Genomic DNA, 20077 nt, shown 5'->3' with positions numbered 1-20077 from the left:
TAAATCTGTGTGTACATGTGTACACATAAACCTTAGGACATGTGGGAGTGAGCTTTAATCACAGGGTGGGGGAGGAGGGCAGGGCAGGTATACTTGAGGTCACCTTTGAAAACCAGCCTCAGCCGCCAGGGGCCACACCTGCGGCTCCCAGCGCCCGCCTGCCCGCCCCCTCTGCTGTGGCCCCACCACCTGCTGCCCAGCCCGGAGCAGCAGAAGCTGCGCCCCCTCCTGTGTGGCTCGTGGGTGCTGTAGCCACCTCCTGTCTGGAGCCCTGTGTTTGCCAGTCCCTGTGCTGCCCAGCATCCTGTGGCCAGGCCTCCTGGTGCTGCCCGGCCTGTGTGCCCAGCCCGGCCAGCGCACCGTGTAAGTGCCCGTGAGGTTCCCATGAGGCGATGTGGCCAAGCTCTGCACACTGCGGGTTCCATGTCAGAGTGGAGCCTGCCTGGCGGTCACTGCGGGTCACTGTGCCTCCTCACTCTGGTGGCCAGGGAGGCAGTTGGGGCTGACTGCTGTGGCCACCAGCGTGCAGGTCCTCACCAGCCCCGATACGAGTAAGCACGCGCACAGGGCCCGGCGTCCCAGCCGACTCTGGCCTCCAGCTCTCTGCTGCCGGTCCTGGGCCCCTGGCACTCACGCAGGCGGCCTGGCGGGCATGCTGTGCCCCGGGGAGGACCAGCCCAGCCCAGGCCCGGCCGTGCGGCCTCCTTGGAGAGGAGCAGCATGTAAGCACGCTTTCTTTCTCTCTCTCTTGAATAATAAATTAAAAATACAAAACAGACTTTAGAATCAAAAGGCAGATTTTTCCCAGAGCAGGTCAAGCTTTTAAGAAAACCTTGTTGTCCTAAATGTGAAAAGAAAAAGATTCTGGTTTTAATTTAATATTTTAAAGAGCGCTCATGAGAGAGAATGCCTTTCCAGGTGCCACCGCAGCTGTGGGCTGGCTGTTGCCAAAGCCAGGAGCCCAGGTCTCCCACATGGGAAGGGGCCGCCGAGTCTGCCCGCTGTGCCCCTCAGCAGGAGCCGGAGAAGTGGAGGTGCCAGGACGCCGACCACGTGCCAATGGGAACCATCAACCTGCTCTGCCAGAGCCGCTCCTGGAATTGCTTTATTAAAGTCATTGACGGGGATGACGGAGAGAAAGATGGGAAGAGCAGAGTGCTGTGCCCACTGGTTCACCCGCACAGAGAGCTGCCAGCTGCGGGCTCATGCCCCAGGGTCCCAGACAGTCAGGCTGGGCCAGGCCCAAGCTGGGCACTCATCCTGCTCTCCCACACGGTGGCAGCAATTCACACACTGGGGTCGACATGGGCAGGAGGTGGCACAGGAGCTGGCACAGGGGTGGAAAGGTCCTGATTTCTCCTTCATGAACTAGCATTATGTTGGCAACTCACCTGGCAGGCAACGGGCCCTGGGCGACTGCTGGTCAAAGCTGGTTACTGTGGTCTGGGTTGGTTACTGTGGCTGGGCTGGTGACTGTGGGCTAGGTTGGTTACTGTGGTCTGGGCTGGTTACTGTGGTCTGAGCTGGTTACTGTGCTCTGGGTTGGTTACTGTGGCTGGGCTGGTGACTGTGGGCTAGGTTGGTTACTGTGGCTGGGCTGGTTACTGTGGTCTGGGTTGGTTACTGTGGCTGGTCTGGTTACTGTGGTCTGAGCTGGTGACTGTGGTCTGGGCTGGTTACTGTGGTCTGGGTTGGTTACTGTGGTCTGAGCTGGTTACTGTGGTCTGGGTTGGTTACTGTGGCTGGGCTGGTTACTGTGGTCTGGGCTGGTGACTGTGGTCTGAGCTGGTTACTGTGGTCTGAGCTGGTTACTGTGGCTGGGCTGGTTACTGTGGCTGGGGTTGGTTACTGTGGCTGGGCTGGTGACTGTGGTCTGAGCTGGTTACTGTGGTCTGGGTTGGTTACTGTGGCTGGGCTGGTGACTGTGGTCTGGGTTGGTTACTGTGGCTGGGCTGGTGACTGTGGTCTGAGCTGGTTACTGTGGTCTGGGTTGGTTACTGTGGCTGGGCTGGTTTCTGTGGTCTGGGTTGGTTACTGTGGCTGCGGTTGGTTACTGTGGTCTGGGTTGGTTACTGTGGTCTGGGTTGGTTTCTGTGGACTGGGTTGGTTACTATGGTCTGGGTTGGTTACTGTGGTCTGGGTTGGTTTCTGTGGTCTTGGTTGGTTATTGTGGTCTGGGTTGGTTACTGTGGTCTGGGTTGGTTACTGTGGTCTGGGTTGGTTACTGTGGTCTGGGTTGGTTTCTGTGGACTGGGTTGGTTACTGTGGTCTGGGTTGGTTACTGTGGTCTGGGTTGGTTACTGTGGTCTGGGTTGGTTACTGTGGTCTGGGTTGGTTTCTGTGGTCTGGGTTGGTTACTGTGGTCTGGGTTGGTTACTGTGGTCTGGGTTGGTTACTGTGGTCTGGGTTGGTTTCTGTGGTCTGGGTTGGTTACTGTGGTCTGGGTTGGTTACTGTGGTCTGGGTTATTTGCTGTTCGTTCCCAAAGCACAACCCGTGAGCCTTGAACTCCCTCCAGGTCTCCCACACAGTTGGCACGGACCCCAGTTTGGGGCTGTTGGCTGCTCTCCCAGCTGCATTTTCTGCCAAGGACTCAGGCTACAGGTGTGCCAGCAGTTGTTTCACTTGATGCCACGATGCCAGGCTCCTTGTTCCCGAGCTGCTTGCTAAAGCCACTGACTCATCCGTCACCAGGGCCACCAAGCCACCCAGGGAGGGGATTTTCACGGTGACCCTCAGCCTTTGCTCTGCCAAGTCTCTGATCAACCAGGGCCGTGTCACAGAAGCAGTGTGGGCAGCTGGGTCTGGGCTATAGGAACGCAGAGGGGAGGCCCTGGCCAGACAGCCCTCGCATACACCCAGGCTGGCACCTCAGCTAGCTGGGTGTGCCCACCAAGCTGCCTGCTCCGGCCCTGGGCTGAATTATAGGCATTGGAAGAAATCCGTCCACTTTGTAACAGCTGGGTAGTCACCGTGTGGCCCAAAACTTGGCCCATGGCCTCTTGCAAAGAGTTGCCGCATCAGTGCCTGCTGGGGCCAGGGAACTGGCACGTGTCCTCCCCCTGCCCCCGTTCCGCCTTGGGGCGCCCGGCTGCTGGGGCTCTGCTGTCCTCGCTTGCGGTCCCAGGAGTCTCAAACACACAGGTTCCTCCTCTGCACGGGCTGACGGGGGGTGGGCCGTCCGTGGGCAGGTGGGTTTTGTTTTTTCCTTTTGGAGATTTACTTAATTGAGAAACAGAGTTGCAGGGGGAGAGAGAGAGAGAGAGAGAGAGAGAGCAAGAATGAGGGAGAGGCCTTCCATGAACTCCCGACACCCAGAGGCCATGCAGAGGACTGGCGCAGTTCCAGCCTGGGGCTGCAGCTCCTGCAGTGTCTCTCAGGCACTCGGGACTTCTCTGCTGTTTCCCCAGGCCATGAGCAGGAGCTGGCGGCTTAACCCGCTGCGCCAGGGCACCAGCCCTTCCCGTTGGGTGTGAAGGTACTGTGGGTCCTGCCTTGCCTTGCCAGGAGCCCCACAGCGCTTCTCCCTCCGTCTCTGCCCCTGGTGCATTTGTATTTGCAAGGAGGGACAGGGCCAAGGCCCACCTCCGGGATGGGAAGGGCCGAGGGTCCTGTCACCACAGCCTGACGGTTACCTGCTTCCCGGCTCTGGTCCTGGGTGTTTCCTCTAACAGGATGGCTCAGTTTCTGCCAGCGCATCACCCTGGAGTACACACCGTTGCACCTGCAGCTGGCAGCTTCTCTCCGCCCGGCCCAGGCGCCCAGCAGGCCCTGTCCCGCGACGTGGCTGAGCCTGCCAGGTCTCAGGCCCAGATCAGATATCGCGCAGCCTTCAGCATCGTGCTAGGCTCCACACCAGATCCGTGGTGTCATGGCATATACACAACGTGTGCAACCCGTGTGTGTGGGGTCCGTGCACGGGTCGGGGGTCTCCTCTGCGTGTCATCCTTGGTGCGGGTGTGTGTGGGCTGCAGTTCTGAGAGACCCCAATCCTCCCTGCCCACCCCTCCTCGATCCATGTGTACAGAGAGCACGAATGGTTACCGTAAGCAAGGCACAGCTTTATTAGGACTGTGGGGGGAGAGACCACCCAGGGTCACCCCGGGGCATGGAGTGCTGACCAGAGCTGGGTCTCTGCAGGCGCCAGGACGAGACCAGCCTTGTCCATGCTCTATGGCAGCCAGAGAAGGGCAATGGCTGGGGCAGTTGGGAGACCCACCCATCACAGCCTGCAATTCAGGCCGCTCAGCAGCAGGACTGGCCCGAGGAGAGGCCACAGCAGGCCGGGCGGGGGCAGGCAGGCCGGCAGAGCAGGGACACGCTGGAGGCCGGGCGGCAGCAGCTGGGCTGGCAGCAGCACGCAGGGGCACAGCAGGAGGAAGCGGGCACGCAGCAGGCGGGTCTGCACACAGGGCGGCAGAGCAGGGACACGCTGGAGGAGGGTCTGCAGCAGGATGAGGGGCAGCAGCTGGGCTGGCAGCACGAGGGTGCTGGGCAGAGGGGCACGCAGCTCACTGGCCTGCAGCAGAGGTAGCTGGACTCCTGGCATGGGGAGGAGCCACAGCACGAGGGCTGGCAGCTAGACTGCTGGCAGTAGGAGGAGCCCTCAGACTGGCACACTGGCACACAGCAGACAGGCTTGCAGCACACGGGCTTGCAGCAGAGGGTCACACAGCTGGACTCCTGGCATGGGGAGGAGCCACAGCATGAGGGCTGGCAGCTAGACTGCTGGCAGCAGGAGGAGCCCTCAGACTGGCATACTGGCACACAGCAGACAGGCTTGCAACACACGGGCTTGCAGCAGAGGGTCACACAGCTGGACTCCTGGCATGGGGAGGAGCCACAGCATGAGGGCTGGCAGCTAGACTGCTGGCAGCAGGAGGAGCCCTCAGACTGGCATACTGGCACACAGCAGACAGGCTTGCAACACACGGGCTTGCAGCAGAGGGTCACACAGCTGGACTCCTGGCAGGGGGAGGAGCCACAGCATGAGGGCTGGCAGCTAGACTGCTGGCAGCAGGAGGAGCCCTCAGACTGGCACACTGGTACACAGCAGACAGGCTTGCAACACACAGGCTTGCAGCAGAGGGTTACACAGGAGGACGGGGCGCAGCAGCTGGGGGCACAGCAGGGCGGCTCGCAGCAGCTCTCTGGGCAGTCGTCCACCTGCCAGGAGTCGTGGGAAGCGGGCATGCAGATGTTGCTGCCGTAGCTGAGGTTGCTGGAGCAGGCGGACATGGTGGAGGCGGCCATGGTGTGCGGTGAGGGTGGAGGGGTGTGTGCAGTGAGTGAGTGAGTGGGTGGAGGAGGTGTGAGTGCTGCAGGCTCAGGACTTGGGGTTCTTATACCCCAGGTGTTGTCGCAGCAGCAGCGCCCTCAGCGGCTTTCCCCTTCCTGTTTGTGGCTGGGGCTCAGCTCGTAAAACTCTGTCTACGCTGGGCGGAGCCTGCTCTCTGTGCCTGGCTGCAGGGACACAGGTGGGAAAGCAGCGTCTCTGGGACGGACCCGTGGGCTCCTGCTGGTGCTCTGGAGTGGCTCTCATGTCCCGGGCATGACCCCGGCTGGTCCTGTACTGTGCCTTTAACGAGACAAGAAGGTGTCGCCCGGGATAAAACTCACAAGAGCAGGGTGAGCTGGTGAGACAGGGGCAAAGCAGTAGACTCAGCCAGAGACCCCCGGGCCGCAGGGCTGAGGAGGTCAGGTGTGACCCGCCTCGCCCCAGGCCGCTGCTGACCAGTGTCCCCACCATGCAACCATAAGGAAAAGACTGGTCAGCAGTGAGCCACTGAGCTGTCACAGGATGGTTGCCTTAGACATGATGGAGGAAAGGCCAACTTAGATGAGACCCGTGTCGCCAGTCTCAGTGTCAGTGTCCCATTTAAACTCTGACAACACTGAATGCAGCGGGTCGGGCGCAGCCCTGGTCCCTTCTGCAGCGGCGTCTGGCGGAGGGTAGCAGTCACAGAATTCTGCCATCTCTTTCCAGAACTTTCTGTCTCCCAACAGTAGATCCATGTAGAAGGCAGCTTCTCCGTGCGCCCCATCCAGTGTGGCTCTCCGCCGTCGCCTGTTCGGGGCATTGGCGAGGTGGATCCCAGCCTGACACGTCCATCGGCTGGCCGGGGTGGACATCTGGCCTGCCTCCACTGTCAGGTCATGGTGATGAGTTCTGCCATGAGGTCGTTTTTTGTGTCCTCTCTCTCTTAGAATTTACCGACCTTTGTTTGGAAGGCAGTTACAGAGAGAGCTGCAGAGGCAGGCCCTCCATCTGCCGGTCACTCCCACGTGGCTGCGGCGGCCAGTAACACGGGCCTTTCTGCGTCCTGTGAGTTCTGCTTCTGTTTCCTGTGGAGAATTGTCTAGAAGAGGCTTTTGGCCAGGAACGCTTTATCCAGTTAAGGGCCACAGTGAGAGACACGGAGAGCCAGCGCTGGCTGGCTCAGTCTCCGGATCGGTGCCATGGCTAAGGGCCATGACGGGGCGAGATGCTCAGAACCAGGGTCCCAGTCTCCCGCGCTGAGGCAGCGGCCCTGTTACTGGGCTCCTCAGCACTGCCTCCCGCGTCTGCCCTGGCAGGAGGCTGGGACGGGCCCCGGAGAGCGGGCTTGACCTCAGGCCCGCTGGTGTGGGACACGGCCTCAGCTCAGCTGCCACGTGCACCTGCCCCTTTGTGAGACCTGCTGCATTCTTGGGCCTCAGCTTCCCGGCTCCTAACAACGCCCTGCTTCACACCCAGTCCTCTGACGGCCGGGGAAGGTGCCAGAACAGGGCCCAGTCCTACCGGGAAACTCAGGCAAAGCTCCTGCCTTCAGCCTGGCCAGTCCTGGCCTCGGGAGTGAGCCGGTAAAGGAAATGCTCGCTCTCTCTCTCTCTCTCTCTCTCTCACCTCTCTCCATCTTTCTTTGCAACTCTGACTTTCAAATCAATAAGTAAATAAAAGGTTTTTTAAAATGAGACAATTTTGGTCATCTGTGTACCTAACATTAGAACCTCAAAATATATGAATCCAACTTAATAGAAATGAAGAAATGGCTGGTTATGACTTCGCTTAGTCATTCCCAATAAGTAAAAAATAATTAAAGGGCTAGGTCAAAGGTCAGCAGACCTGAGTGAGCGTGAAGGACTTACAGCCCTAAACCCCTCAGGGAAGGCCTTGCACCCGGGACCCGAGCGTGATGGCTTCCTCGGGAGCTAACGGACTCAGGCAGCCCGCGGCTCTCCTGGCTCCGCAGGCTGGACCACGCGTAAGTGCACTGAACAGTTCTCAGCGCGTTTGCAATGACTGAAATCAAGCCGAGAATCCTCCCTGAACTCAATGCAAGCTGACATTGCATCAGCCCGGCAGGGAAGCCTGCGCCTTCCGAGACATGTGGTAATTAAACAACACCCACTCGCGCCACCCCAGGTCCAGGAGGCGATTGAAGGAAAGCCTGACGATGGAGACACCCCAAAGCCAAGGTCCTGGGGCACGAGGAGCCCAGGGCGCACTGGGAAGTGGACGCCTATACACACAGCCAACAAGGAACAATCATCTCAACGCTTCCCTTGGGAACTGGAAGAGGAACAGCACCGGGAACCGGAGCCGGAAGGCAGGAAGCAAAGAAGGGTGTGGCTAAACGGGACTGAAACTAGAGCAACAACCAGAAGTGGATTCCAGAAGAGAACCATGGAATTACCCAACATGTAGCTAGACCAAGGGGAAAGCCAGAGCCAGCGGTCGCAGTGAGAGGTGGCCATGTGTCACACGGTGCACCCACAAAGGGGATGTGTGCGTGCGTGGCCACGTTCCTCTGCACACTCAGACTCGCCTTTGCTGGTGTACGCCTCCCTGTGGCTTCCGTTTGCAGCAGTCCTGGCTGGCAGGTGCTGCAGCCGCGGACTTGGCTGCCTGGCCCCGACTTCCCCTCAGTGCTGAGGTCTGCTCCCGCCCGGCACTGGACAGGCCCCTTGCCTCCCGCCTTGCTGCTTTCCGCTGGCTGGGCACTGCCCATCTCCCCTGGCTGGGTTCCGGGCGCTCCCTCGACCTGCATTCCGGCAGCTGGGCGCACCGCGCCTCCTCCGCCCACCCGAGCTCACTCCCCGTGGAGTCCAGCGAGCTCCTCGGATGGCACGGATTCCGAGGCAGTGTTTCCTGAACATTTAACAAGTGTTACAGCAGCCACATACGCGGAACATAAAATCTCGCTGTTTAACTGTCTAAGGGGCAGCGTCAGGTGTTTACAGAGGAGCACACAGCCCGTCCCCTCCACCGCGCTGAGAAAGCCTGCACCCTTACTGCTCATTCCCAGCCCTGTCCATTGCTACTTTCTGTCTATTTTTGTCCTTCAAGTATCTTTCTCTGCTCCCTTTTCCTCTGGGTCCCCTGTTACTCCTGCAGCTGGCTCACAAGCCAGTTGGACTCTGTATTTTGCTGTTTTCCGTGCTGTTCTGACTAGGCCTTCCCGGCCCATCTGCCGGACCAGCCCTGACCTGCAAGCCCCAACACCGGGACGTCCTCGCTGTTTCTGCGTGTCCCTCTCATGGCTGAGACGTCTGTCTCCTGGCCTCGCTCACCTGTTTAGATGATGTTATATTTTGCTTAACATTAAGCATTGCTTTTTAAAGATTTTTATTGGAAAGACAGATTTACAGAGAGAAGGAGGGACAGAGAGAAAGATCTCCCACCTGCTGGCCCACTTCCCAAATGGCTGTAGCAGCCAGAGCTGAGCTGAGCTGAGCTGAGCTGAACTAAAGCCAGGAGCCAGGCACCTCTCCCAGGTCTCCCACGCTGGTGCAGGGTCCCAAGGCTTTGGACCATCCTCCGCTGCTTTCCCAGGCCACAGGCAGGGAGCTGGAAGGGAAGTGGAGCAGCCGGGATGTGAACCAGCACTCGTATGGGATCCTGGCACTCGCAATGGGAGTTGAGCCAGTTGAGCCAGTTGAGCCATGGTGCCGAATGCAACGCTGGGCATCTTAATGTCATGATCTGGTGTCTGTGGGGGCTGTATTCCCTCTCCTGTAGCTCTTGAGTGCTGCTTGTGTACTTGGAGTTGACTTCAGTTTGCAAATTTTCTGGATCATTTCTGGAATGACCATTCTTCACGGCGTGTTCAGACAGCGGCCTGACAAGCCCCTCCCAGCTGGGCTCCATGCAGGTGCGCCCCCCACACCCCAACTGACCAGCTTCTTCTGCACTTGTCGCTTGCTCAGAACTTGGGGTTCAGCCACACGTGAGAGCCGAGGGCCTCTCAGTTCCTCCCAGAGCCCCCGCCTGGTCCCCAGGAACGTGTGGGGTGGTGCAGTCCTCCCCAGCCTGTGAGCCCTCGTGCCTCCATCCCCAGTGCTCCCGTGCAGACCTGAGGGTGCCCACTGCCCAGCAGACGCCCTCTGTGCACAGGGCCACGGCCGGGTCATTCCCAGGTTCTGACCGGTGCTTGGGCAGCTGCCTCGGCCTTGGCAGGACTCAGATCAGCGAGCTGAAGGAAAGCCCCGAGTCACCGTTGGGGCCACCAGCTGGCCAGAGAGGCCAGGCCTGCTCCCCTCCTCCCAGGAGCACCCTCCTCAAGGCCGCCGCCCTGGGGTGGGGGCAGGGCGAGGTCAGTAGGTCCCAGCTCTTGCTGGACCCGCAGCCTGCCTGGCGGGATGGATGCCTTTGCCTCTCCTGAGCTCCAATCAGGTGGATTCAGCCAGGATTCCTTTATTCCTTTCCTTGGAAGGCAAGATCCGAAGCAAGGGCTCGGACAGCTTCCCTCAGACGTTAAAACTGGCTGCGCTGGCCTGGGATCCTGCATCTAGGAATACAGCAGCTACCAACATGTACGCTCACGGCCCACATTTGTGGTAAGGACCCTCGCCATGGTGCTGGGGTTGCCACACATCAACAGACTCACGCCACATGTCCAGCTCGTGTTGGACACTCGGGATGCGCTGCGTCCACCCTCACGGTGCTGCATGTCCAGGTCGTGTCGGACACTCGGGATGCGCTGTGTCACCCTCACAGTGCTGCATGTCCAGGTCGTGTCGGACACTCGGGATGCGCTGTGTCCACCCTCACGGTGGCACATGTCCAGGTCGTGTCGGACACTCGGGATGCGCTGCGTCACCCTCACAGTGCTGCATGTCCAGGTCGTGTCGGACACTCGGGATGCGCTGTGTCACCCTCACGGTGCTGCATGTCCAGGTCGTGTCGGACACTCGGGATGCGCTGTGTCACCCTCACAGTGCTGCATGTCCAGGTCGTGTCGGACACTCGGGATGCGCTGTGTCCACCCTCACGGTGCTGCATGTCCAGGTCGTGTCGGACACTCGGGATGCGCTGTGTCACCCTCACAGTGCTGCATGTCCAGGTCGTGTCGGACACTCGGGATGCGCTGTGTCCACCCTCACGGTGCTGCATGTCCAGGTCGTGTCGGACACTCGGGATGCGCTGTGTCCACCCTCACGGTGCTGCATGTCCAGGTCGTGTCGGACACTCGGGATGCGCTGCGTCACCCTCACAGTGCTGCATGTGGAGGAGGAACCCACATCAGGTGTTTCCTTTATCATCTGGCAGCTCTCACCCCGTGTGGAACCGGGACCCGGGCTGGCCACACTCGCCACTTCCCTTCACGTGGCCTTGTAGTGCTTGGGGTGTCAGCCTCGCTCTGGACCACATCTAGACACATGTCCCTACGAGGACACATGTCCATTCCGTCCAGCGTGCAGCTGAGGAAGCAGACAGCTGCAGATCATCCCCGGGCTGTGTACTTACAAGTGTTTGTGAGGGAGCCTGGACAGCCAGATGCTCTGAGTCCGCGGAATGCCAAAGACGGTGCTTGCGGCTACCTAGGCAGCAACTAAGCACCAGAGCCTCACGGCCACCCCCAGGTTGCAGAGACAGGGTTCCAGCACCTTCCGGAGCAGAGCTACAGCTCTCAGGGCACTAAGTGTTCCCCGAAACGCGCCTCAAACCCTCAGGCCCCCAGAGTGCGCCATTTCCAGAGGGATTAGGTTACAGCATGGCACTGGCATGGGCTTTGTACCAACAAAATGACAGGGGGATGTGGACTGGCACCTGGACACACTGTGAAAGCGGCCAGCCCTGCCCTCACCCGGGTCTTGGGCCTGGGCCTTGATGCCCACACCCAAGCCTGCTGTGTAAACCCAGCAAGTGGGGTTTGTGAGCCAACCAGGGCTGGCCCCTCAGTGCCACAGCATGAGGCTGGGTCCCCCGCCAGCCCAGGGCTGGGACAGGTGGCAGCATCCCAGAACCATCGCGGTGGACAGTGGGGAAGGTGCATCTGTGCATCCCTTCTAGGGTACCCTCCTCCCACCAAGCTCCTCTCTTTCCGGCCGCCTGCACTCACCGCCGTGTCACCTTCACTCGCTGCCTGCTGTCCTCCCCCCAGTCCAGCAGAGTCAAGGCGGCCACGTGGTCCCTGCTCTCTGCATCCCAGCTCGTGACCAGGGCAGCGGGGAGCATGTGTGTGTGCAGGTCCAGAGCGTCCACACCATCCCTAGGGGATCTCAGCAGGACCAGGGCCAGCTGGGGCCAGACACATGTGCTCGGCCGGGTTGTGCCTGGGCTGTGGGAGGCCAGCGTCTGCTGTCAGGTGGCAGAGCTACACTGGCCTGAGCTCAGGTCACGCCCACAGCACCTGACCAAGAGAGAAGCTTCTGCAACCCACAGGTCTGGGGAGGCTGACCGGAAGTTGGGCAGCAGGATAAGGTGGACATGGGCTTCCAGGTCATGTGCGGGAGCCCTCAGACCCCCACAGCTGGTTCTGTAAGCAGTCCCAAACCTGGCCCAGACCAGGGCAAGGCCTCCCATCCCTCATGCTCAGGTGTGCCGCAGTGAACACTGAGTCTCATGTGATCAACGAGGATTTTATTGATGCTCAGGGTCTGAGCAGAGACCGCCGAGCCCAGCCCCGACCAGGGGAGGACAGGTCATCAAGCCAGGGAGTGTGCAGGGAGCAGCCGGGGCTCTTGGTCCCCAGGCAGAGGAGCCAGTGGGGGCTGCGCAGGCAGATGCGGCTGCTCTGGGCTTGTCATTGAGCTGTGCCGGATGCAAGCAGGGTGCCGGTGGGCAGAGAAGTCAGATTCTGCAGGGGGCCACTCAGCAGCAGGACTGGCCCGAGGAGAGGCCACAGCAGGCCGGGCGGGGGCAGGCAGGCCGGCAGAGCAGGGACACGCTGGAGGAGGCCGGGCGGCAGCAGCTGGGCTGGCAGCAGGAGGTGGGGACACAGCAGGAGGAGGCGGGCACGCAGCAGGCGGGTCTGCACACAGGGCGGCAGAGCAGGGACACGCTGGAGGAGGGTCTGCAGCAGGATGAGGGGCAGCAGCTGGGCTGGCAGCACGAGGGTGCTGGGCAGAGGGGCACGCAGCTCACTGGCCTGCAGCAGAGGTAGCTGGACTCCTGGCATGGGGAGGAGCCACAGCATGAGGGCTGGCAGCTAGACTGCTGGCAGCAGGAGGAGGAGCCCTCAGAGCAGACTGGTACATAGCAGACAGGCTTGCAGCACACGGGCTTGCAGCAGAGGGTCACACAACAGGACTCCTGGCAGGGGGAGGAGCCACAGCATGAGGGCTGGCAGCTAGACTGCTGGCAGCAGGAGGAGCCCTCAGACTGGCACACTGGCACACAGCAGACAGGCTTGCAGCACACCGGCCTGCAGCAGAGGGTCACACAGCTGGACTCCTGGCATGGGGAGGAGCCACAGCATGAGGGCTGGCAGCTAGATTGCTGGCAGCAGGAGGAGGAGCAGACAGGCACACAGCAGACAGGCTTGCAGCACACAGGCTTGCAGCAGAGGGTCACACAGGAGGACGGGGCGCAGCAGCTGGGGGCACAGCAGGGCGGCTCGCAGCAGCTCTCTGGGCAGTCGTCCACCTGCCAGGAGTCATGGGAAGCGGGCATGCAGATGTTGCTGCCATAGCTGAGGTTGCTGGAGCAGGCGGACATGGTGGAGGCGGCCATGGTGTGCGGTGAGGGTGGTGGGGTGTGGTAGTGAGTGAGTGGGTGATGGAAGTGTGAGTGTGTGAGGTCCTGGACTGCAGCCCCTTTATACCTCCCTGCCTGGTGCCTCCAGCTGTTTTTCCTGGAGGTGTTTACCTGGTCCCTTGGGCGCCTCCAGCTGTTCTTCCTGGAGGTGTTTACCTGGTCCCTTGGACGCCTCCAGGGCGTCTTTCCCTTGTCTGTCCATTGGGGCGCCATCTCTGCCTGAGGCGCTGTGGAGGCTGCAGCTGAGCTGGGAGGAGCTTGGGTGATGCAGCCTTCTGGTACGGCCCTTGCACCCTTGGGAGCAGGCAGTGTGGCCTGCCCAGTGTACCGCACATGTCCCCACTCACGGCTCACCCTTTGAGGAGTGCACCTGGTCGCCGGCTGGACGGCCCCTTGGGAGCTGGGGGCAGTACAAGGGCTCAGTCCGCATTGCAGGTGCAGAATGCAAATGCTGAGGAGCAGGTTGTAGGCGGAGCAGAGCGCAGGCTCAGGGGTGACAGGTGGCGGATGTCGGCACCCCTGCCCTGCCCCGTGAGGCTCCCCCTTGCTGGCTGCTTGAGAACGGTGGCTCATCAGTGCGTGCGAGAGACCTTGCTGCATTTCAGAAACTGCCGTCAATGTGATCTGCAAATTCAGCTTGTCGGGCTGATTGATTGTGCATCTGACGCTCTTCCTCACGATTTGCCACTCTGTAACTTCAGCGTAACATTAAGTTACAGTAATTTTGGAATGATTACAGCTGGATTAAAGCTATTCAGCACGACTGGTACAGTCTTTGACTGAACTCCCACAGTAAGCTGTAGTTACTTTGTTACTACTTTGTTAAAACCAGCCTGGGTCACACTCGCTGCCTACCGCCTTCCAGTGTTGTCTCCACCTTTCTGCCTGCAACTCCTTATCGCTGAACTAGCCCTGCATCCCTGTGCAGGATCTCACCATGGGCCAAGGGCCGGGATGCAACCTTGCCTAGTCAGCAGTTTATTATAAATATGTGTGCTATTGTATTTTTTAAAAAAGATTTGTGTATTTGAAAGGCCGAGTTAGCCTAGTGACCATACAGGTGCCTGTCCATGTCCCAGATGCTCCACTTCCCATCCAACTCCCTGCTTCTCTTTCTGTCTCTCCTTCTCTCTGTAAATCTTTCCAAAAAAATAAATATTTTTAAAAATACATATGTATTTAGAAGAAGAGAGGTAGAGCTATAGACAGAAGGGAGAGAGCTCTTTCCTCCGTGGGTTTACTGTTTCCCAAATGGGCTCAGTGACCGGGGCTGGGCTGGTCCAAGGCCACGAGCTTCTGCGGGTGTCCCACGTGGGCGCTGGAGTCCACACGCGTGGGCACTGGGGTCCACGTGCCTGGACGTGCAGTGTACCTTCCCAGGGGCACCAGCAGGGGGCAGAGCAGAAGAGGAGCAGCCGGGACATGGGCTTACTGCCATGTGAGTCATGGGCACCTCGGATGGCAACTTCACCTCCCACTCATGGTGCCGGCCCCTGCGATTGCGTATTTTAATTGATGGCAAAGAAGGGGATGCCATTCTGGGTTGGCAGGCCCTCGCCTGCTGTCGGAGAGTAAGCCCCACAGGGACCCCGTGTCACAGTCCATGCCATTTTCAAGTGATAGCTGAGGCCACAGGGCAGATGTGGTGGGCCACAGCAAATGCCACTGAAAACAAGCAGCCAACGCTCTGCAACAAATTAAGGGGTTGACAGTTCTGATTCTAGAAGCTTCTCTGAGAAGGACTGGGCATGGAGCTCAACACGGAGCAACTGCCATCTGCTCCAAGCTCGCCCACGGGGCCAGCTGGCATCAGCCATGAAGTCAGGGCCTATAAGGGCTGGGGGAGTTTTTTTTTCCCTTTTTATTTAAGGGTTTTAAAAATAATTATTAATATTTATTTTCATCTGTACACTGAAGTCCTCCTGGATACAGGGCATGGACACTTCATGTAGCTTCTAGAATGTCACTGTGGAAGGCCGAGTGTTGCGGTGTGACCCCGTCCCTGCCCTGGCACCGTGTGCACACAGATGGCCCCGTCCCTGCCCTGGCACCGCGTGCACACGGATGGCCCCGTCCCTGCCCTGGCACCGCGTGCACACGGATGGCCCCGTCCCTGCCCTGGCACCGTGAGCACACGGATGGCCCCGTCCCTGCCCTGGCACCGTGAGCACACGGATGGCCCCATCCCTGCCCTGGCACCGTGAGCACACGGATGGCCCCGTCCCTGCCCTGGCACCATGAGCACACGGATGGCCCCGTCCCTGCCCTGGCACCGTGTGCACACGGATGGCCCCGTCCCTGCCCTGGCACCACGTGCACACGGATGGCCCCGTCCCTGCCCTGGCACCGCGTGCACAGAGCCTGTTTTGGGTGAACACTCAGCTCTCCTCTGCCGAGTCTTCCCTGTGCTTGTACCTTGGCACCCCTACCCTCCAGCTTGTCACTCAGAAAGGTCCAGCCTGGGCTTTTTTTTCCACATATTTGAAAATTACAGCAAGAGAGGGAGAGACACAGAGAGATCTTCCATCCACTGGTTCACTCCCCAAGTGGCCACAATGGCCAGAGCTGACCCGATCCAAAGCCACAAGTTTCTTCCGAGTCTCCCGCATGGGCGCAGGGTGCCAAGCCCTGGGGTCCTCATGGGCACAGGTGCCAAGCCCTGGGGTCCTCATAGGCACAGGTGCCAAGCCCTGGGGTTCTCTGCTGCTTTCCCAGGTGCATCAGCAGGGAGCTGGATGGGAAGTGGAGTTGCTGGGACCCAGACTAGTGTCACTCCACCTGCTTGCTGTGAGTGGGGACCGTCACATGCCCTGGGAATCCCAGGTGGGGTGTTTTTCTCTCATTTTAATTTTTTTCAGTCCTACAACTGTTTCTTTGCAAGGTATTTTCAGAGGCAACATCCATTCAAATATTTTTTCAATGTTTTTATTTTTTGTGTTAATGTGTGTGAAAGGCAAGGGGACAGAGGCACACAAACGCAAGTTCCATCCGTTGGTTCTTTGCCCAAACGTCTGAGCACCTAGGACTGTGCCAGGATGTGACCTGGGTCTCTGATGCCCCGTGGAGCCCCGGGAGGCACCAGGGGAAGCAGGCACCCGAGAGGCGAGCACCCCGGGAGGCGGGCACCCCGGGAGGCGGGCACCCAGGGAGGCGGGCACCCCGGGAGGCACCGGGGGAAGCAGGCACCCGGGAGGCACCGGGGGAATCAGGCACCCGGGAGGCGGGCACCCCGGGGAGGCGGGCACCCCGAAGGCGGGTACCCTGGGGAGGCGGGCACCCAGAAGGCGGGCACCCTGGGGAATCAGGCACCCGGGAGGCGGGCACCCCGGGAGGCGGGCACCCTGGGAGGCAGGCACCCCGGGGAGGGAGCCACGCCCTGCGGCCCGTCCAGAGCTGCTTGCTGGCTCATGTCCCCACGGCTGAGCTCTAGTCTCTGCTGTTTCCAGGCTGAGCCGCAGTGTGGACAGCACTGCCCGTGCAGTGGCTGTGGAGTGACCTCCGGCTCTGAACACAGGGGCCGACAGGCCCAGTGTAGTGGTTCTGGTGGCTGTGACAGGCCCAGCGGGGGTTGTCAGAATGCACCCCACAGGGCCAGAGAACCCAGGCAGGTTCTGAGCAGAGTCGGGTCAGCTGCCTGAGGCCGCCTCTAAGCACCCAGGGCCTCGTTCAGGGCCTTCCCTTCCTGCCCTGAGCACTGCATACGCTCCCTTAGAGCACTGGGGCTGGGCCGACACTGCAAGCTGTGGGGATGCTAACAGGGTTTGTGTGAGATGAGGTGAAGCCACAACACAAGGAGGGCCAGCTGGGGTCGCTAGACACAAGCCAGGCACAAGAAGCATTGCAGAAGTGGGTGTGGGCCTGTCGTCGGCAGAGTCCGTGGCATGGAGGGGGAAGCAGTGTTGGGTGGAGTGGGATGGCCTGGAGGCCTCAGCAAGATGCAGGCCCACCTGGGGTCATGGGGGTCGGGATGGCCCCGTGTCTCGGCAGGGTAGGACTGCCTAGGACCAACCCGGACAGCCAGGTGGGTCGTTTGGGCTGGTGCGCACCCAGAACAGCACCTGACTATGGGTGCAGCCCCTAGAATCCCCGATGTGGGCACGATCAGTCCAGCCTGAAGGAGTTGGGTGAAGGCCTGCTCCCTTCTGCTCTCCAGGCCGAGTCAGGCTCCCCAAAAATACCGTTGGAGACCGAATGTCTGCCCTACCCACCCATGAACGACAGAGGAGAGGAGTCAGGGGTCAGAATGGTTTATTGACGGGATGCGTGGGGTGCCCACAGCTGAGGTCAAGGCCACGTGACCCAGGGCACAGACACTGGGCAGGACAGCAGACCGGGAGGAAGGTGACATGAGCACAGTGGACAGGCAAGGACCTGTCCTGCAGCAGCACAGGCTGAGGGGTGAGTGGGAGGACAGGGCCCCAGGGACGCTGCTCAGCAGCAGGACTGGCCCGAGGAGAGGCCACAGCAGGCCGGGCGGGGGCAGGCAGGCCGGCAGAGCAGGGACACGCTGGAGGCCGGGCGGCAGCAGCTGGGCTGGCAGCAGGAGGTGGGGACACAGCAGGAGGAGGCGGGCACGCAGCAGGCGGGTCTGCACACAGGGCGGCAGAGCAGGGACACACTGGAGGAGGGTCTGCAGCAGGATGAGGGGCAGCAGCTGGGCTGGCAGCACGAGGGTGCTGGGCAGAGGGGCACGCAGCTCACTGGCCTGCAGCAGAGGTAGCTGGACTCCTGGCATGGGGAGGAGCCACAGCATGAGGGCTGGCAGCTAGACTGCTGGCAGCAGGAGGAGCCCTCAGACTGGCACACTGGCACACAGCAGACAGGCTTGCAGCACACGGGCTTGCAGCAGAGGGTCACACAACAGGACTCCTGGCATGGGGAGGAGCCACAGCATGAGGGCTGGCAGCTAGACTGCTGGCAGCAGGAGGGCGCTGAGCAGACAGGCACACAGCAGACAGGCTTGCAGCACACGGGCTTGCAGCAGAGGGTCACACAGCTGGACTCCTGGCATGGGGAGGAGCCACAGCATGAGGGCTGGCAGCTAGACTGCTGGCAGCAGGAGGAGGAGCAGACTGGCACACAGCAGACAGGCTTGCAGCACATGGGCTTGCAGCAGAGGGTCACACAGGAGGACGGGGCGCAGCAGCTGGGGGCACAGCAGGGCGGCTCGCAGCAGCTCTCCTGGCCATTGTCCACTGGGCAGGAGGAGCTGATACAGGTGCTGGGTGAGCAGGGCCGGCTGCCGCTGGAGCAGACAGACACGGTGGACGCAGCCAGCACGCATGTCCTGGTGCAGCAAGTGGCAGCCATGCTGGGTGGTGAGCAGGTGTGAGCAGGCGTGAGTTGAGGGAGCAGGTGTGAGTCGGTGTGGGAGGATGCAAGATGGCCTGAGCCGTGTGGTTTTATACCCGCCCCGTGTTTTCCCCCCAGAGCCTGCGCCACTTCCTCTTCCTTGTGTTCAGGCAAGAGCGCCCCACACCCCTCATTAGTTTATTTGTGAATTGTTGGAAACAGAGCCCAGGATGCTTACTGTGGGGCTGGCGGCCCTCGGGCTGTCCGAAGCCCACCTGGCGCCCCCCTGGCCCTCGGGCTGTCCGAAGCCCACCTGGCGCCCCCCTGGCCCTCGGGCTGTCCGAAGCCCACCTGGCGCCCCCCTGGCCCTCGGGCTGTCCGAAGCCCACCTGGCGGCTCTCGGTCTGTCCCGAAGACAGGCTCCTCGTCTCTGCTCCCTGCTGCAGTTCTTGCTTTGGTCTGTTGTGCTGCAGCAGTGCCCTGCCCTGGTCCCGGGAGCGCCCCCTCTGTCCACGCACTGTCCTACCTGCAGGCTTGGCAGTGTCCGGCGTGTCCCTCTGGGTCCGTCCCAGCCCCCGTCCCAGGCCCTGCTGTTTGTGTCTCTCTTGCTGGTGTGTACTTTCTGTTACTGGAGCTTTCAGGCTTAGCGGAGGCCCGACCTCCTAAGGCGGAGAAATTGCCTCTTATTGGTGCACACCAATAAAGCAGACCTGTCCTGTTCCTTTCATAGGGCAGGATATCTCACGTCTGTTCAGCCAGACCCCACAGGGGTGCAGGGGACCCCACGTCTGGTCAGCCAGTCCCTTCAGGGGGAGGGGACCCCATATCTGGTCAGCCAGTCCCCATAGGTGATGGGGGGGGCACCATGACTGGTCAGCCAGTCCCCTCAGGGGGCAGGGGACCCCACGACTGGTCAGCCAGTCCCCAAGACTCCTTTGGTCAGATGCGCATGGCTCATCGGGTTCAGAGTACAGCCACCATGCATGTTCCCGAGTCACTTGTAAACACGGTGCTTCGGTCTGTTTTTTCCCTGTTGTTGGCTCGTGTTTGTTTATGTTTTCTGTGTGTCTGCAGGGTCCACTGCACTCTGACTGCAAGGAGTCCGGGGTCATCCGGCCATGTTGGGGTTTGGCCTCTTCTGTCCTGGCACGCCCTGTGGGGTCCCTGGCTTGCCCCTCGCCCCTCGTTTTCCAGTTGCTACATGCTTGCTTTGTGGACTTCCCCTCCAGCTTGGGCGGAGCCTGCAGCAGCTCTCTGGAAATGGGCTGTGAGAGACGGACTTTGGAGCCGCGGTGTGAGAACACGCCTCCCGCCCTCACGCTGGATGGACAGCAGTGCGGGGAGATGAGGCTGACACGTGGCGGTCAGCCCCTCTCCCCGCGGGAGCTCCTCCGTCTGCCTCCCTCCTCTCTGCCGTCAGGGCCACGGCCGGCCCTGCTGCTGTTCTGTGTCACTTCTGAGTTTGGGCTGAGCTGACCGGTGCTGCCGTAACACCCCCTGTGTGTGGGGCGCGTCCTTGCTCCCAGCGTGGACCAGCACGCCGTGCACCAGCGCGTGTTGGGTTTAGCACGTGCCTCCCAATTCTGGAGAAGCTGAGCGTGCTGCCAGCTGGCCATCTACAGCCTCGCCAGATGCGAGCTTCAGCCGTGGTGTAGCAGGCGACACTCGTGCCCCACACGCCTGCGAGAGGTGGCTGCTGCTCACGCCTGCCCACGCACACTGCCAATGTCCTCTTGTGTGTCACTCTGACAAAGGCCGTGTGGCCACTGGGACGGATGAGCTAAGACAAATGAATTAAAATCCAGGTACTTTGTTTTTCTAAATA

General features: G+C 60.7%; 4 protein-coding genes across 12 annotated transcripts in view; 1 reads left to right on the top strand and 3 right to left on the bottom strand.

The window, feature by feature from the left end:
• TSPEAR (thrombospondin type laminin G domain and EAR repeats) overlaps positions 1–20077 on the top strand; it is a 116535-nt gene that overhangs the window by 25231 nt on the left and 71227 nt on the right. The window lies entirely within an intron of this gene.
• On the bottom strand, positions 4245–5252 carry LOC121160699 (keratin-associated protein 10-2-like). 8 transcript variants are annotated; one of them, XM_040986721.1, is made up of 5 exons: positions 5049–5252; positions 4953–5009; positions 4753–4886; positions 4567–4674; positions 4245–4467 (listed from the first exon to the last, which is right to left on the bottom strand). In XM_040986721.1, the coding sequence occupies exons 1-5, from the start codon at positions 5250–5252 to the stop codon at positions 4245–4247; spliced, it is 726 nt and encodes a 241-aa protein (XP_040842655.1). The 8 variants fall into 8 exon arrangements, with proteins under 8 accessions (XP_040842655.1, XP_040842656.1, XP_040842653.1 ...); XM_040986722.1 differs by having other exon boundaries at positions 4245–4489; positions 4604–4652; positions 4761–4961; positions 5043–5252; XM_040986719.1 differs by having other exon boundaries at positions 4567–4886.
• LOC121160702 (keratin-associated protein 10-12-like) lies at positions 12076–12936 on the bottom strand. 2 transcript variants are annotated; one of them, XM_040986729.1, is made up of 2 exons: positions 12393–12936; positions 12076–12293 (listed from the first exon to the last, which is right to left on the bottom strand). In XM_040986729.1, exons 1-2 carry the CDS (start codon positions 12934–12936, stop codon positions 12076–12078), a joined length of 762 nt encoding a protein of 253 aa, XP_040842663.1. The 2 variants fall into 2 exon arrangements, with proteins under 2 accessions (XP_040842663.1, XP_040842662.1); XM_040986728.1 differs by having other exon boundaries at positions 12076–12936.
• LOC121160703 (keratin-associated protein 10-8-like) lies at positions 17392–18270 on the bottom strand. Its single transcript, XM_040986730.1, has 2 exons — positions 18100–18270; positions 17392–18009 (listed from the first exon to the last, which is right to left on the bottom strand). The coding sequence occupies exons 1-2, from the start codon at positions 18268–18270 to the stop codon at positions 17392–17394; spliced, it is 789 nt and encodes a 262-aa protein (XP_040842664.1).

Source organism: Ochotona curzoniae, unplaced genomic scaffold (assembly GCF_017591425.1).
Source record: "Ochotona curzoniae isolate NIBS_2020 unplaced genomic scaffold, NIBS_Ocur_1.0 contig_4516, whole genome shotgun sequence".
Taxonomy (NCBI): domain Eukaryota; kingdom Metazoa; phylum Chordata; class Mammalia; order Lagomorpha; family Ochotonidae; genus Ochotona; species Ochotona curzoniae.
Note: the sequence above shows the minus strand (reverse complement) of the source record. Positions and strands in the feature narration are given on the sequence as shown.

What these genes read in the sequence shown, in the direction of transcription:
- LOC121160699 (XM_040986715.1), bottom strand. Translation starts at nt 5,252, where the DNA reads ATGGCCGCCTCCACCATGTCCGCCTGCTCCAGCAACCTCAGCTACGGC. An exon ending in CAGTCTAGCTGCCAGCCCTC is followed by an intron (nt 4,468 to 4,566) that starts GTGCTGTGGCTC and finishes CTGCCAGCCCAG; the next exon opens with CTGCTGCCCCTCATCCTGCT.
- LOC121160702 (XM_040986728.1), bottom strand. Translation starts at nt 12,936, where the DNA reads ATGGCCGCCTCCACCATGTCCGCCTGCTCCAGCAACCTCAGCTATGGC.
- LOC121160703 (XM_040986730.1), bottom strand. Translation starts at nt 18,270, where the DNA reads ATGGCTGCCACTTGCTGCACCAGGACATGCGTGCTGGCTGCGTCCACC. An exon ending in GCTGTGCCCCCAGCTGCTGC is followed by an intron (nt 18,010 to 18,099) that starts GCCCCGTCCTCC and finishes TCCTGCTGCCAG; the next exon opens with CAGTCTAGCTGCCAGCCCTC.